Raw genomic sequence first — 16,123 nt, 5'->3', positions numbered from 1 at the left:
CTGTAAGACAAAAGTGGCATATAAATATTTAAAACAAATTAAATAAATAAAGGTCTTTGCCTGTTTTGCAGAAGGACAGCAAAGATGGGACCAGTCTGGCCTTCTGTGGGAGGGAGTTCCAGAGTCTGGAGCAGCAACAGAGAAGGCCCTCTCAATTGTCCCCATGAAGTGTGCCTGGGTGGGTGGTGGAATTGAGAGAAAAGCTTCCCTGATTACCATATTTTACCGTGTACAAGATGACATTTTTTCCTAAAATAATTGAAGGAAAAATTGAGGGTCGTCTTATAAACGGAAGGAAGCAGTCGTGCACGCTCGCTCGGGCGCCTCTTGCTGCTGCCACCCAGTAACCTCTTTCAGAGCTCACGGCTTTTCCCCTCCGTGGCCGAGGCAGCAGCAGCAGGAGGAGGCAGAGACGGAAGTGAAGGAGCATTCACACACACTCTGGCACCTCTTGATGCCTGCCTCCCCCCCACCCGCCCAATCACCTCCTCCAGCGAGACTGAGGGGCTCATCTCAGTCTCTGCCTTGTCCCCTCCGTCCCCTCCAGGGGCGGAGACAGCAGGAGGCATAGGAGAAGGAGCATTCACATGCGCTCCGACGCATCCTGATGCTGCCTCCCCCCGCCTGCCCGATCACCGCTGCCTTGTCCCCTCCCGCTGCCTTGTCCCCTCCCGCTGCTTTGTCCCCTCCCGTGGTAGAGGCAACAAAACAATGTTAGCAAAGGAAAGGCAACAATGGCTTCCCTTCCTTTTTTGCTAAACCCAGCGCGCCCTTGCCTTTCTTTTTTGCTAACCTCCTTCTTAAAAAGCGAGGAAAAGCAGGCAATCACTTTGACAGTGCTTTCCTTGCCTTTTAGCAAGCACAGGGGCTTAGCAAAAAGGAAACCCTTTGATCCCTGCTTTTTAAAATCTGGGGTTAGAAAAAGGGGAGTTCGTCTTATACTTTGGGGTGTCTTGTAAACGAAAAAATACAGTATCTTAACACTCAAGCAGGCTCATAAAGGGAGATATGATTTTTGAGATAGCTTGGGCTCAAGCTCTTTAGAGCTTTATAGGTTAAAGCCAGCACTTTGAGTTTTTCTCAGAAACAGATCAGCCAATGGAGCTACTGTAACAGCATTCAAAGTTATTAGTAGCAGTATTGCATTATTAGGCTTGACTGTGTGTAGTATTGTGGAAGGATGGGCTTTGAGTGCATAGGTTCAAATCCCTCTTCAGTCATGAAATCTGTTGAGTGAAAGTCCTCTTTTGTAAAGATACAGTGGACAGAAAAGAGCTGAATGTGCCTCCCTGTGCTCCTTGGATACCAGAGAAATGAGGAAAAAATTGGCATTTTCACAATGTTTTCAAATATAATTTTCTTAGATAATTATTCTGGGGGGGGGGATTAAACATGCAGATTCCTTAGCAGCCAGTTAGGGTATTTTAGACCAGTTTGTATTAAAATATTACAAGATGTGTGAATATTTTATGGTTTAGAGCTCAGATGACCAGTTTCCTTTCTGGTTCCTAAAACACTCATTTTCTGTGAATGTACATGCCAAGCTAAGTTATGGCAATTATGCCGTCATTAAAAGGTTTCAAATCAACATAAATGAGCATGAAGGCTGTTAAACGGAACATAATTAGTGTTGATAGAAAACACATCTGAGACTTTAGGCATCAGAGCTTCTCAGACTAACCTGTAGCCAGGTGGCCATCATCCAGCTTTTTCCCCTTCTCACATCAAAGAGTGAGGGCAGTGACATCTTGAATGATCTATGCAAAGACCACAAGAGAAAGTGGCAAAAACAGCAATGGAAGAGCATGTAAGATGGCCAGCCTTTATGTTGCGAGAATTATAGGAACTAGTTTTCAGTCAATCTAAAATTAATAGTTCTTGTGAGTTTATACTTTGACTGGGGATATGAACATCAGTTTTGATTTTATTCAGTTTTAGTAAATCCCATCTGCTTTTTCACCCTGTATTTGTTTTGTATTAGGTTGCAAGACTCTGTTTTCTTCCTACAATGAAATCAGTATGTTTTTTCTTAACATTGCTTCCTAATGTGTCCATTTATATGTGCGTTTTACTAACCTATACAACTTTCCCCCGTTTACTAAAGCTCTGTTCAGATGTTTCTGTGGAGAGTGTTCTGATTATGCTTAGAGAGTGAGTAGCTACACACAAACACACACACACACACACACACACACACACACACATTTCTGTCAGTGCATTCTTGCTGCTTTCAATGTACCAAGCCAGAAGAGGAGGGACGCCTCCTCTTGTGTTGGCTTTGAAAGCAAGAAGAACATGTCGATGGAGGGAAACCAGGCTTGCTGCTTTCCTTCTAACCATGCTCAGGAAGCCAGGTATACTAAGGTCTGAATGTTACTGAAAACATTCTTCTCCCCATTTTTTTTTTCATTTTTGCACATTTTGATCCTCTCACGTATTTAAACATGTGCATGGTTTCATTCACTTTCATCTTCAGAAATTGTCTTTAAAGAGCGGAGATGTGCAGCTTCTCAAAGACAAGGTGCATTTCTTCTTACAATGCATCTCAAGAGGTTAGAAATTACCAAATCCCTCAAAATTCTTTTCCTTGCCAGATGTAGACAGGAAGCTATCATTTCTATTCATGTTACCTCCTATAGTAGGTTAGGACTCTGTTGACGTGGTGTTGTCCTGATTGCCAATTATTTTTTATCCATTTCCAAGCATGTCAAAAGGAATGAGGGCTAACTGCCATCATCACTTGGCCTCACCTGCTGATGTTTTTGTCGTGTTTCTATTCTGGAGTAATTAAAAGTCCAGTTCTTCAGTGTCATGGTGTTTTCTTTTTTCAAAGGCAAGAATTTGGAAAATAGTTTTTTGTAATTTAATCTTTAATTCAGTTCTTCCAAAAAGGCCCAATGTATTAATGTGGGTTATTGTGCTTTTTGATGCCAATATTCAAAATTCCAGGAAATGGCCCAATATTGCTGCATAACATTGTGCCTGCATTGCCAGCAGTGGAGTGGGGAAGGCAGGTTTTTACACAGCAAAGGGCAGCCTGAATGTTGAGAACACCAATGGCAGCAGTGAAGATGGCCTATAGCAGTGGTTCTTAACGTGGGCGATAATGCCCCCCAGGGGGCGATTTCATTTTTCAGGGGGGCGGTAGAACGAAAAGGGGCGGCGTGGGGGCACTGGAGCAGAAGGGGGGCGGTAGGGGGGGAGCTGGAGCAAGCCAAACCTGTTAAGATGGCTGCAGCCTTTTTACAGTGTGCATGAATATATATTTTCCTCCAATCTTAATTTAGTTTCAGAGTTTTCATCTTGAAATTTTTAGTTCCTGCATTGTGATTTGTTTTTATGCCCTTTTAATATTTCTTTTTGCATCTTAAAATTCACTTGCAACTAAATCATTAAATGTTACTTTTTGGGGGCATTTCATTTTCTTGGAATTGAATTTTGTTTTCAGGGGTCATTGGATTTAAGTGTCATAAATAAATAAATAAATAAATAAATAAATAAATAAATAAATAAAAAATAAATAAATAAATAAATAAATAAATAAATAAATAAATAAATAAATAAATAAATAAATAAATAAATAAATAAATAAGAAAGATATCATCACCGCGGGGAGGGGGCGATGATAACTTCCTCAATGGCTCAAGGGGGCGTTTCTTTCTAAAAGGTTAAGAACCACTGGCCTATAGGATACCTCCTTGTACTCATTACCATTCACAAAGTGACACCAAGCAAGGGGAAATCCCATAAGCTGACTCCATTTTTTAAATCAGTTAACCACTTATCATCCAAACATAAAGCAATGGTCAAGGCTGTTTTGTTTTTGTTTGTTTGTTTCTGGGTTTTTTGACAACTTTAAATAGTAGCTTCTATGCTTTCTTGTGTGGTTGGCTGAAGGCCTTGCATTTACCTTAGCAGACCAAACTTTCTTCCCTGCCTGGTAGACACACTTTCTCAGTTTTAAAAAAGTGACCTGTAGCAGGGAAGGCAGGTTGATGAGCTAGATCTTTTGGCATAGCATCCTTTTCTCTTGGAAAATAAGAGTCTTATGTCCCAACAACCCCAGTTGGAACATGGTGCCATTTGTGTCATTTTTCATTGGGAAAGCCCTTCTAAACTTGGTCCCAGGGCACTCCTCAGAAAAAGAGAATGGTAAACCACTTCTGAATACTCTATATGTAGAAAAATCTGGAAATGCTGCTTCTGGGCCTGTACTGGAGAAGATTTTAATTTCCCATTAAGCAAATAATAGCAATCCAGTTTTCTCAGATGTTTTCAAGTCTTAGCTTGAAAGGAATTGGGAAATTGTGCAGATATTGTGTAAACCTCATTGGTCACATGGTCTGAAATCAGATAAGTTTGCGGTCCTGGTTTATAATGGTATATATTGGACAAATTCATGTTCCAAGTTGCTGGTTTGTGATTTCATCCTTATCATGAACAGTTAGTGTAACATTCAATGGAGATACAGTGGGGTCTTGACTTGAGAACTTAATCCGTATTGGAAGGCAGTTCTCAAGTCAAAAAGTCTGTAAGTCAAGTCTCCATTGACCTGCAGTGCATTGAAAACCCATTAATCCCGTAACAGGCCGTTTTTGTTCCATTTTGTTTTTTTTCTGGTCTGTAAGTCAAATCTCAGTCTGCAAGTCAAACCTAAATTTTGCGGCCAGAGAAGTCTGTAACTCAAAAAGTCTGTAAGTCAAGCCGTCTGTAAGTCAAGGGTCCACTGTAATGCACAATTCTAGAACTACATTGCCTCATAAATAATCACTGTTCATACAGTTAAAATCAGGAGAAAAAAAGGTCACAGAATAAAAAAATAGTAATAGATGTTCTGTCAAAGAGGCACTTGTGCAATTAAGGTGACGTAATATTTTCATCAGTCCTAAGAACTTTTTCTAATATGTATTTTGACTTTTATTGCAAGTCAGGGATTTTAATCAGTTAATCAATGTAATACATTTTTGCAGAAGTACTCTTGACATTAGCTTAGTTACTGAAGTGTATAAACAGAGATGTGCTATTTTTCTTGTGATGTCAACTGCTCGTGTAGAGATGTACAGCTAAATATAGTAGGCTTCACTGCTTTCACCTAAAATGTATACAGTAGTATGCAAAAAAAGATTTCTTAAATTCTGGAGGTGCTATTATTTATTTTCTGGCCTGATCATAAGGAGATGGGAAAAAGAATGTCTGTGGTTTTAAAATTCTCACCAGAATTATCTAGTTGGTACCTCCTGAGATACCTTGCAAGATATAAGCCATTTTCCCTAACAAATCTATACATTTGGTAACATTGTACATTTCTTTTTTGCAAAATTGTCATACTGTATTTACAAATGTTACAATCAAAAGGAAATCCAGTATATATTCACAAAGTGTATAAATACATAGGTATATTCCCAAAAGGTATATGAATTTCTAAGCAGGAAAGGGGTCTCATAATATGGTATAATTGAAGGATGGGGGGAAATGCAGCTACAAAATCAAGACTAAAAGGTTGTGGGTTTGTTGTTGTTGTTGTTGTTGTTGTTGTTGTTTACATATTTAATCACAAGGTAGGCATCCTTCGGTCTCAAGAGACTATGGTAACATGCTCTGAATAGAGGTCTTGGAACAGCGTCTAGTGTGGCTGAGGAGGCCAATTTGAGAGTGACAGTACTTTCCACTTTGAAGAAAAATACAATCTGTCCCCTGCCCAGCTCCCTGATTTTGTTGGTTTTGAGACTGCCTCTTTGCCTCAGCCTGCTGGACAAGTGCCTCTTCAAAATGCACCGCCTGCCTCCAGGCTGAATGCTCAGATGTCAAGGTTTTTGAGCAACAAAAAACAAAATATATAAATAACATGGGGTTCAATTATCTTAGAGGACTGAACCGCAGCAACAAATTTAGCAACTGCTACAGAGAAGTAAAGACTTTTATCTTCTAATATTATAGGGGAAAACATTTTTATAATAGGAAAAAAAATGTACATAATAGAACTTCTTTAAAACTCAGAATTCTAACACATAACTGACCTTTATTAATTTCCTGAAGTTAACAATTTAATATGTTTTTTATTCAGTTTAATATTTTGATTACTAAGGAGTTAAACTGTTCTCAGAATCTGAGCAAAAGAGCTGAGACTTTTCTCCTTTAGGAGAGAACGGGATCTGCAGTTTTAAATTTTGAAATTCTGTTTGTGTGAATATGTGTGTTTCCTCCTGCCTAGGACTATGTGTGATAACGATGGATTGCATCTTTTCTATGACAAATTGTCACTTAATTAGCAAGATAATGATTTGAAATTGGCTTTACTTTCTCTATCCACTTTATGCTCATGATAATAAATCCAGGTATTAGTCATCAACAGAGAAACCTCTTGGCTATTAGCATATTTATTATTTGGGCAAAATAATAAATTTTGCATAACTTTATGCTAGCTTAACCTGGAATGGGCCCTGGAAGCATTTAATTTAAAATAATTAAAAGCTGCTGCTGCTGCTGCTTCTTCTTCTTCTTCTTCTTCTTCTTCTTCTCTCTCTCTTTTTTTTTTCTTTAAGGTTTTGAGGCTTCTTAGGGCTCTCTTTTGTCCTAAGGAAGTCTTTGGGAGCCTTGAGATGTAGAAGAAAGTAAACATTTGCTGCCAGATGGTCACTCCTGGGATTGGGATTGCCAAGTATTTTTCTACTGGTTTCTTTACTATGAAAGGCTCCCCAATCCCCATCCCAAGGCTCCCAAAGGCCTCTCCAGGCCAGCAGGGAGTCCTAGGGAACCTCAGAGCTAGAGGGAGATGAAGCTTTTAATTACTTTAAAGTAAATTATTTCGGGGCCCTATCCAAGTTACACTGGGCAAAGTGACGTGAGCAGGATTTTATCCTTTAGGCGCAGTGTGTATTCTTTAGATGTGATGTGTTTGCTTGGGGTTTTTTTAACTGATGTAACTATTTTGTGAGTTTTGTGTTTATGTTTTAACCATTTTTTTTTGTTGGATGATGAATGATCATGGATCATACAGTTCTAAGGCTCCTAGCCGTCCAACCACATGTAAAGTCATTGTAAAAACAAATTAAACTAGCATAAATAAATACAGCCACAAAAGTATTGGCAAATCTTCCATTGGGTGGGGAGATTACATATCCTTGAGCAGATTGCCATATACATAGAGCAAAAGCTCTAGAGCATAGTCTTGAGGGTTGTTGGAGTCACGAAATGAGAAGCCTGATGGGCTTTGTGATGATCACCAGATAATTAGGATAGCAAATAGTATCTTAGACATAGAAGTTAAAGAAGTAAGCCACACACAGAGATGTCTGTCAGCAGTGCTCCTTGTGGGCGACTAGTAGAAGAGGCAGAATAACACCAAATGGGTTCCCAATGAATTCTGCCCTGCCCCCAGGAGGACTGTGCTTTTATTAACCTTACAAGCTCACGGAGAGTGGACAGTATACAGATAGGTTACAGAGTTCAAATAGGACAATGGTTACATCATACTGTTATAATTGGCCTAAGGAAAGGCTCTATGCAAGCTCTCTAGCACCTATAAGAAAAAAGAAGAATGGTGGGCAGTCATGCCCCTCAGAAGCAGCCGTGACGTCATCCAGGAGGGTTTGCCCTCTACTGTAGATTGAGCCAACAGCTTAGCAACCTTGGGAATGGCATCCCCACAGAGGGTATATGATACATCAGTTTTGCTTGAACTAAATGGGTCTCTCGTCACAAACTCAATTTCTTAAAAGCTGGCTTAGCTAAGTTAGTACATTGAGATTCAGCTGCTAAAGGGGAGCAGAGAGCACTGGTGGCTGCTTGTGGGCTTTTTCACTCTGCAATATTTATTTTATACTTCTTTCTGTTTCTGTACATAATGCCAATTGCCATTTGCTTTCTTATTTGTTTTTAGGAGTTCTCTGGAATCTGTCCTCTTGTGATGCACTGAAAATGCCAATTATCCAGGATGCCCTTGCAGTGTTGACCAATGCAGTGATCATTCCTCATTCAGGATGGGAAAACTCCCCACTCCAGGATGACCACAAAATACAGCTTCATTCATCACAGGTGCTGCGCAATGCCACTGGGTGCCTAAGGTGAGTTCTTATGGCTTAAACTGTATATATGTTCAGATCTAGAAGAGCCTTTTTACCCCAGCATCTGAGAAACATCCCATTAGAATTTATTTTCAAACAGCATTGTTGCCTCAGCACACAATGTTTTCATATATATCTGTCCTTTAATACAGTTGCTCCATGTCAAGTGTTGAGAGGTACTCTTGACCAATATCTATAAAATATATTATTGGTCTCCTTATATGGTGAGACCATGCAGTTTGAGACTTAGAAAATGTGCCCCACTATCCTTGTTGAGCAGCCCATCCAGGATTTAAAAATCATCCTTTTTTCCCTGCCTACCTGTCTGACATTCCAAAATATCACAGGTTCCCAATAGACTGCAGTCACTAGCTGCAAGCATTATTCTGTTTTGTCTTGGTGAGCTATTGGTTCTGCTAACTTATCTAACAGTTCTTTTAGAACTTATTACTAGAGATTGGGGTATTCGTATATGAATATCCTCGCACAGGTGGAAATAACGAGGGTCCGGCCCCATGGGGCTGGTCTGTCCACTCATGATTTCATCGCTGACACGAGCTCGTCAGACCTTCCTATCACACCATTCACATGGAAGATATTTTTGAGCAATACAGAATTGTTATCCTGGTTTTCACATATGCAAACACATAACTAGTTAATATAGTGCCTAGTTTACAAATGTAACTCAGGAATCAGTAGTTCCTTTCTTGTATGTCAACTTGTAACATAAATTAATAATAATAATTACATAACAGTAGTAATTGTTAAGAATATACATTATCCTCTAGTTTTTCCATTATCATGAACAGTGTTGGAGCACTCCAGTTTTTCCATTTTCTTCAGTAGCACCTGAGCACTCAGTCCTGTTGCATGTTTAGAGTCTTCAGTATGTGTAGGCCTAACCAGTGTCTTCATGGAAAACCAGAGTGTTTGAATTTTCCAAAAGAAAATTTAGAAATAAAAATGAATAAATAAATATGGCTATCAAGAACTAGCATCTTCAGCTGACAGCTCATTACGCAAACAGACATTAAGATTAACTTTTCTTATTTTGAATATTTTTTGTAAGAGAAACTAAGCTCTCTTTGGGGGAAAAAGAAATATGGATGTTGCACTTCACTGCATAATTTTATTGACCAGCATCCTATTGGGGATTTCTGTGCACAGCTCACATTGTGCAAGTGATTGTTCTGTTTGGTGAGGTATCTGTTGTGTAATTGGTTGCACAACCAGTCTTGCAGTGAGCCTCTCACCAGGTAACACAACCATTCCACACAATGTTAGTTGTACATATGGAAATCCCCAACATGGCACTGCCCATAAAGATGTTTCTGTCATTTATGTAGAAGGTTAGCTCTGTAGAGGGTTACAGTTCTGGCCTGAACTTAAGGGAAGACTCTTCTTTGCACTTACTAATTGAATTCTCAAGTATCAGTTAAAACATTCTAAAATATGTGGAGAGTCTGCCGCTTAGAAAAAGCATACAAGATGTTGCACCTTAGCTTGCTGAAATTAAATGTTCTTGACATTGGTGTAATCACTCAGCTGTATGAAAAGATGTAGGGTCTGTATTATCTCCAGTTGCTCTCATACTCCTGTTGGTCTTGTCCTAGTTGTCAAAGGAAGTGTGCCTATAAAAATCTGTGGATTCTAATCACTGAAAATTCAGATGGCTATAATTCTTATGGTTGTATCACCTTATTGAACATTCAACCTGAGGTGTGTGTTTTTTTTAAAAAAACATCCCTATTGAAGTAGCATTTAAATATTCATACAGTAGCTTCATTCATTTCATTTGGTCTTAACCATTTTTAAAATGGGAATTTCCAAATGTTTGGCTTGCTGTAATGAAGTCCACTTCGAGCCTGAAGTAGACATAATCAGTATCTGAATAATGCACTTTTCAGTGTTTATTTCTCCTCTCCCATCTTGCTTCTTAAACTGCTTATGTCTATGTTTATTTTATTTACGGTGTATGTTGTAACCTTGATTCTGATTTTTTTTTATTTTGTGTCTGATTCTGCATAATTGTGTTCTAAATTTGTTGCTGAAGGTTGAAATTTGATGATGTTTTATATTTTTGTGTCTTATTTTTTGAGTGTAAATTGCCCAGAGTGGCCTTGTACCCAGAGGGGTGATATAGAAGTCAAACAAACAGACAGACAAATTAAAACATAAAAATACAATGTCTTGTATCCTGTTAAGTATAGCACACACTGTTCAGTTGAACATTATGACTACAAAAAAATGACTGTGGAAAAACTACACAATACTCATGTTGACAATGAAGGAAAAAAATGGAGAATGGCAGCCAAGAAATCAGAAGAAAACAGACTTAGAAGGGCAGCAATGAAGGAAGTAGAAATGATCAAGTGTAAGAATGTATCACTGGAAACCAAGACCAAAACTATCAACACAATTGTATTTCCATTTACAATGTATGGCTGTGAAAGCTGAACAATGAAGAAAGCTGATAGGGAAATAAATGATTCATTTGAAATACAGTGCTGGTTTTGCTGATACTCTGGCCTGTCAAAAAAAGAAATAAGTCGCAAATTGAAATAAAGCCTGATTTTTCTCTGGAAGAAAAAAATGATAAAACTGAGGATGTTGTGCTTCGAGGCCATTATGAGAAGGAGGAGGCCTTTAACAAAATTCTTTTGATGCCTGTATATCAGCATGTGAAAAAGTACAATAAATTTGAATTCTATGGTTTTACATATTACAGCATAATAAAAACCATTTCGTCCAACATCAGATGAACAATAACACATGACATATTACACCATGATTTATTTTTAAAAAATAAATCCTAAAAGGAGAGGTTGTGTGTGAAAAGCTAAGTACACCTAATGATTCAGTAGCTTGCAGAACCACCTTTCGCAGCAGTAACATGAAGTAATGGTTTTCTGTATAACTTTATCAGTCTCTCACATCGTTGTGGAAGAATTGTGGCCCACTCTTCTTTACAATGTTCATTGAGGTTTACAGACATTTGTTTATGTGGTCTAGTATGACCAGATAGGCGGGATAGAAATAAAATAAATAAATAAATAAATAAATATGTACAGTTCTCTTAAAGTCCCACCACAGCATTTCAATCAGGTTAAGGTCTGGACCTTGACTGTTGCAATACACCTTGATTCTTTTATTTGTCAGCCATTCTGTTGTAGATTTGCTGGTGTGCTTGGGATCATTGTCCTGTTGCATGACCCAATTTCAGCCAAGCTTTAGCGGTCAAAAAGATGACTTAATATTCAACTATAGAATACTTTGGTGTACAGAGGAATTCATGGTCGACTCAATGACTGCAAGGTGACCGGATCCTGTTGCTGCAAAACAAGCCCAAATAAGCTCTACCTCCATTCTGTGCATTATGGCCAAACATCTGCATTTTGGTCTCATCTGTCCAAAGGACATTGTTCCAGAAAACTTGTGGTCTGTCCAGATACAACTTTGCAAACCTAAGCTGCACTGACATGATTTTTTTTAGAGAGAAGAGGCTTTCTCCTGGCAACCCTTTCAAACAAATCGTACTTGTTCAGACTTTTGCTAATTCTACTGTCATGAACTTCAACATTTCACACACTAACTGAGGTCTGTAGAGTCTGAGAAGTAACTCTTGGTTTTGTTTGTTTGTTTCTTTTTTGCAATATTTGAACTTTGCACAATCTGATCTTGGGGTGAATTTGCATGGATGTCCACTCCTGGGAAGATTGGCAACTGTCTTGAATGTTTTCCATTTGTGAATAATCCTCCTTACTGTAGAATGATGGACTTTAAACGGTTCGGAAATGTTCATAAAGACCTTCCCAGATGGATGGACAGCAAGAATTGCTCCTCTAAGATCATTGCCAAGGTGTTTCCTCCTTGGCGTTGTGTTAATATTCACTTGAATGCTCCAGACCAACAAATTGCTACAGCTTTGGCTTTTATAGAGTTGGTCACATTTGCTGATGATTAATTACTCAAGAGCATTTGGTTAGCAGCGCCTGGTTGCTACTTAGCCTCATAATTCCTAGGGAAGCAGCAAGGGTGTACTTAGTTTTGCACACAAGGCTTCTCAATTTTTACTTCATATTTGTTAAATAAATTATGACATGGTGTAATATGTCATGTGTTGTTGTTCATCTGAGTTTGCATTTACCTAGTTTTCAGACCTGCTAATGACCAGATTTTTTTTATTATGTCCTGATACATAAAACTATAGAATTCAAAGAGGGTCTTATTTCTTTTTCATATGACTGTATTAGTGGACTTTCAACAGTCCCTCAAGGAAGGCAAGACAAAGTAATGCAAAGGGCAGTGATATGTACCTGCGAAAGAATGTAAAAATGTAACAGAGTTTGTGGACGGAAGAGAAACTTCTGTGGGGGTGATCTGCAAAGTGTGTGCAATGTTTGGTTTTATGTTTGAGAATACCATGAGGTATAAATGCAACAAGTGCAAACCAGTTGCAGCATTGAATGATGACGGGAGAGAATTGGAGCAGTGAATAGCCATATGTTAAAGCTATCAAAGAAGACAAAGAGTACATAGAGCAGCAACTGCCAAGGAAGATGTTGAAGGTGGGAGACAGGACAAAGGACAAAGCAGAAGAAGGGAATGCTGAGGAGAGAACAAACATAGTGGAGGACGCACTGTGGAAAACCATCACAGTTAGGAATAAAGGAAGGAAAAGACACCTTTCACCAGTGAAACTGCAACACTTCTTCCAGGTTCTTGAAGAGTCCAGCCGACAGCATGCAGAGGAAGAATCATAGGAGATTATGTGTGAGTATGTGAAAGAGGGAAGCTCAGCCAAGCAGAGTCCTTGAACCCACATCCTACAAAAAGAAGAGAAGCACAGTTGTACTAAGAGACTCACTACCACATGGGAATGAAACCGAAAAATTCAAGGAAGATTTGTGGATCTGCCAGGTATGTTGTGTCCCTGGACGATGGATTAAGGATGTGACAGAAGGATTGCCATCAGTCACAGAACCCATGGTGATGTTTACAAATTGTGACAACCAAGGAGGCCAGAAGAGCTAGCATTAGAAACAGCTTTCTCGGTCATGGCTCCTTCCCTCTGAAATAAACTTCTTACGAAAGTTTACCAGGTGTCACCCCTCTCAGTTTTTAGGAAGATAATTAAGAATTATATAAATCTGCCTTCTACTATTGATAAACTATTGACCTGAGATGTTTGAATATATTTGAATTTGTGTAATTGTATTTAAAGATAGGTTTAGTGATTTAGCTAGTGACAGAGTTTTATTGTATTTTTATTATATTTAACATATACTGTGATTTTTATTGTATGATTGTATTTCGTCAACTGCCCAGAGATTGTTCTCATTAATGTGGCAGTATAGAAGTGGAAATGAATGAAGGAAGGAAGGAAGGAAGGAAGGAAGGAAGGAAGGAAGGAAGGAAGGAAGGAAGGAAGGAATGTTCTGCTTGGAGAAAAGAAGACTGAGAGGAGATATGATAGCACTCTTGAAATATGGGAAAGGTTGTCATATAGAAGAGGAGAAGGATCTGTTCTCATCTATTCCAGAGTGCAGGATACGTAATAATGGGCTTATATTATAGGTTTCAGTTGAATATGAGGAAGAACCTCCTAACTGTTAGAGCAGAACAGTAATGGAATCAATTACCTTGGGAGGTGATGAGTGCTCCCAACACCGGAGACATTCAAGAAAAAGTTAGACACCCATCTGTAAAATATACTTTGATTTAGATTCCTGCATCAGGCAGCAGGTTGGACATGCTGGCCTTACAAGCAGTAATACTAGGAAAAGCTGAAATGCACCTGGAGAAGAGGAGAGGAAAGCTGAATATGATATGGATTGACTCCATGAAGGAAACCACAGCCTTGAGTTTGCGAGAGCTGAGCAGGGATGTTGAGGACAAGCCATTTTGGAGGTTACTCATTCATAGAGTTACTATAAGTTGGAGATGACTTGACAACATGTAATAACGTAGCACATTCCAGCAAATATCTATGGTGCCTAGTGAGTTTATTTATTCCTAAGAGGCACAGAAAAACTAGAAGACTCATTTATTAAGGCAAGCCTTCGTGTTCCTTCATATTATCTTAGTTTTAAAGCCATTTGTGAATTTATTTTAGCTAAAGGATTTGTTTTCTCTGTTTGAAAAGTTTGTGTTGTATGGTGGAGTCAAGTTGACTGTAGGCCCAGATCGGCTGCATATTACCTAACCTGCTCTATGTTAATAAAGTGAAATAGGTTGCCTGTCACTTGTAAACATGTGTGACTTATCTACCTTCTCCGTGCTCCTGGGGTGATTGTCCATTTTCATGCACAAGGAACATGGTTGTCCTTGATGTATGCAGCTGCCATCATAATGCATGATAACTTTTTAGGAGACAGCTGTTTACTAAGCAGATTACATTATTCTGTACTGTAAACATCTGTAGTTACATCACTCACTGCTGTGCGAACCTGCCTTTATTTTGACATTTCCACACTCCACCCTTTTCCAAGACAACACCTGTTTTTTGTTTTTGCCTTCTTTCCCCACACACACAGCTATCATGATCATATAATGGGCAAGTTTTTAATTTGGGTTTAGCAGAAATAAAATACATTGAAGTTTCAGTTGAATTTATCAGTTTCCATAATTTATAAATCTGAATAAGTGGATAAGAATTTCAAAATATTCTGTAACTTGCTGTACCCTGATATTAGCATTGAAATGTATGATCTGTATGTTGATGCTCATTATTACAGGAATTTAATTTATTGAGTTTTTAAAATTGTGTGAACCACCAAGAAAATTGTAAATAGTTTGGTCTTAATGCAATCCCCCTACATTTCTTAATCAGGCATTCAGTATGTCAGTAGATATGCGCTCAAAACCTAGGGTGAGAGGTCTGGTCAAAAAGCAGCCTTGGTCAATGGAAATCTTGTAAGAAATTGTTTGTGTGGCACTGAATATGTTGTTGTAGAATTAGTGTTCTCAGAAGTGGAGTATTTTATTTGCATGATGTCATCAGCTAAACAGATGTTCTTGTTTGTCTCGCTCATATTACTGAGTTTGCTAGGTTCTTTTTTCCAGATAATCTCTTCATCTAAACACTAATTATTTGTGGTGTCCACAATGAAGGGGTAGTTTTTCTCACATACACTACCTGCTACAAAATGTATGACAAGACTTACTCAACCACCAACCACAATACAAGATATGTTATCTCCAGTATTGCGATTTTTAACAAATAAACATGATTTTATTTGACTCCATAAAGGCATTGAAAAGGAATAGAGCAATCCTGTCTCATTACCCTGTTGGGGTGGTAGATTAATTAGGGCTGTCACCTTTAAAAACTTCAGACAGATCGCTGCATTCAAAGATGCTTTGCAGAAAATACCATCTAGTCTTGATGGGTGCACCTTTAAAACAGGTTGAGTTTAGTAGCTGCTGATTGGTGTTGGATATTATCTGTGATAAATAGCATCTGTCCTGCTTCATATAACTAACTGCTGTCTGAAAAGAGCAAGCCTCCGTCCTGTGACATTTATGGAGCTTGCAGCTTAACCTGTTTTACATGTATAAAAAGCAACCTGCCAGCTTCCCATTGTTTGTTGTTTAGAACCTAGTTTGGTACTGTTTTCCAGTTCTTTGGCGGAGAGAGTACTATAAGTTGTTGTGGGTTTTTCGGGCTTTTTGGGCGTGTTCTGAAGGTTGTTCTTCCTAACGTTTCGCCAGTCTCTGTGGCCGGCATCTTCAGAGGACAGCACTCTCTGTCCTCTGAAGATGCCAGCCACAGAGACTGGCAAAACATTAGGAAGAACAACCTTCAGAACACAAGCCTGAAAAACCCACAACAACCATTAGATCCCGGCCGTGAAAGCCCTCACGAATACAAAGTACTTTAAACTTTTGAATAGATTACAGTGGTGCCCCGCTTGACAATTACCTCATTAGACGAGGAAATCCCTTAACAATGAGTTACACCACATGTGGTTTCTTTCTTTTATTGTTTGGAAATATGTAATAGAAAGATTACTGTTTCTTTGAGAGTTAACTTTGTTTATTCCAGTATCTAATGTCTA

At 38.7% G+C, this 16,123-nt stretch overlaps 1 protein-coding gene across 17 annotated transcripts in view; it reads left to right on the top strand.

Annotated features, from left to right (window-relative positions):
• CTNND2 (catenin delta 2) overlaps positions 1-16,123 on the top strand; it is a 717,568-nt gene that overhangs the window by 581,229 nt on the left and 120,216 nt on the right. For all 17 annotated transcript variants that reach the window (XR_013544226.1, XR_012086701.2, XM_072998494.2 and 14 more), the window contains one exon: positions 7,880-8,063. Coding sequence is in view for 15 of the 17 variants with exons in the window: in XM_072998494.2 (XP_072854595.2) it covers positions 7,880-8,063 (184 nt within the window). In the remaining 2 variants the exon portion in view is untranslated. The remainder of the gene's footprint in view (positions 1-7,879; positions 8,064-16,123) is intronic.

The sequence above is a fragment of the Pogona vitticeps genome, chromosome 4 (assembly GCF_051106095.1).
Source record: "Pogona vitticeps strain Pit_001003342236 chromosome 4, PviZW2.1, whole genome shotgun sequence".
Lineage (NCBI taxonomy): Eukaryota > Metazoa > Chordata > Lepidosauria > Squamata > Agamidae > Pogona > Pogona vitticeps.
The sequence above is the reverse complement of the archived record's forward strand: the minus strand, read 5'-3'. Positions and strand labels throughout refer to the sequence as shown.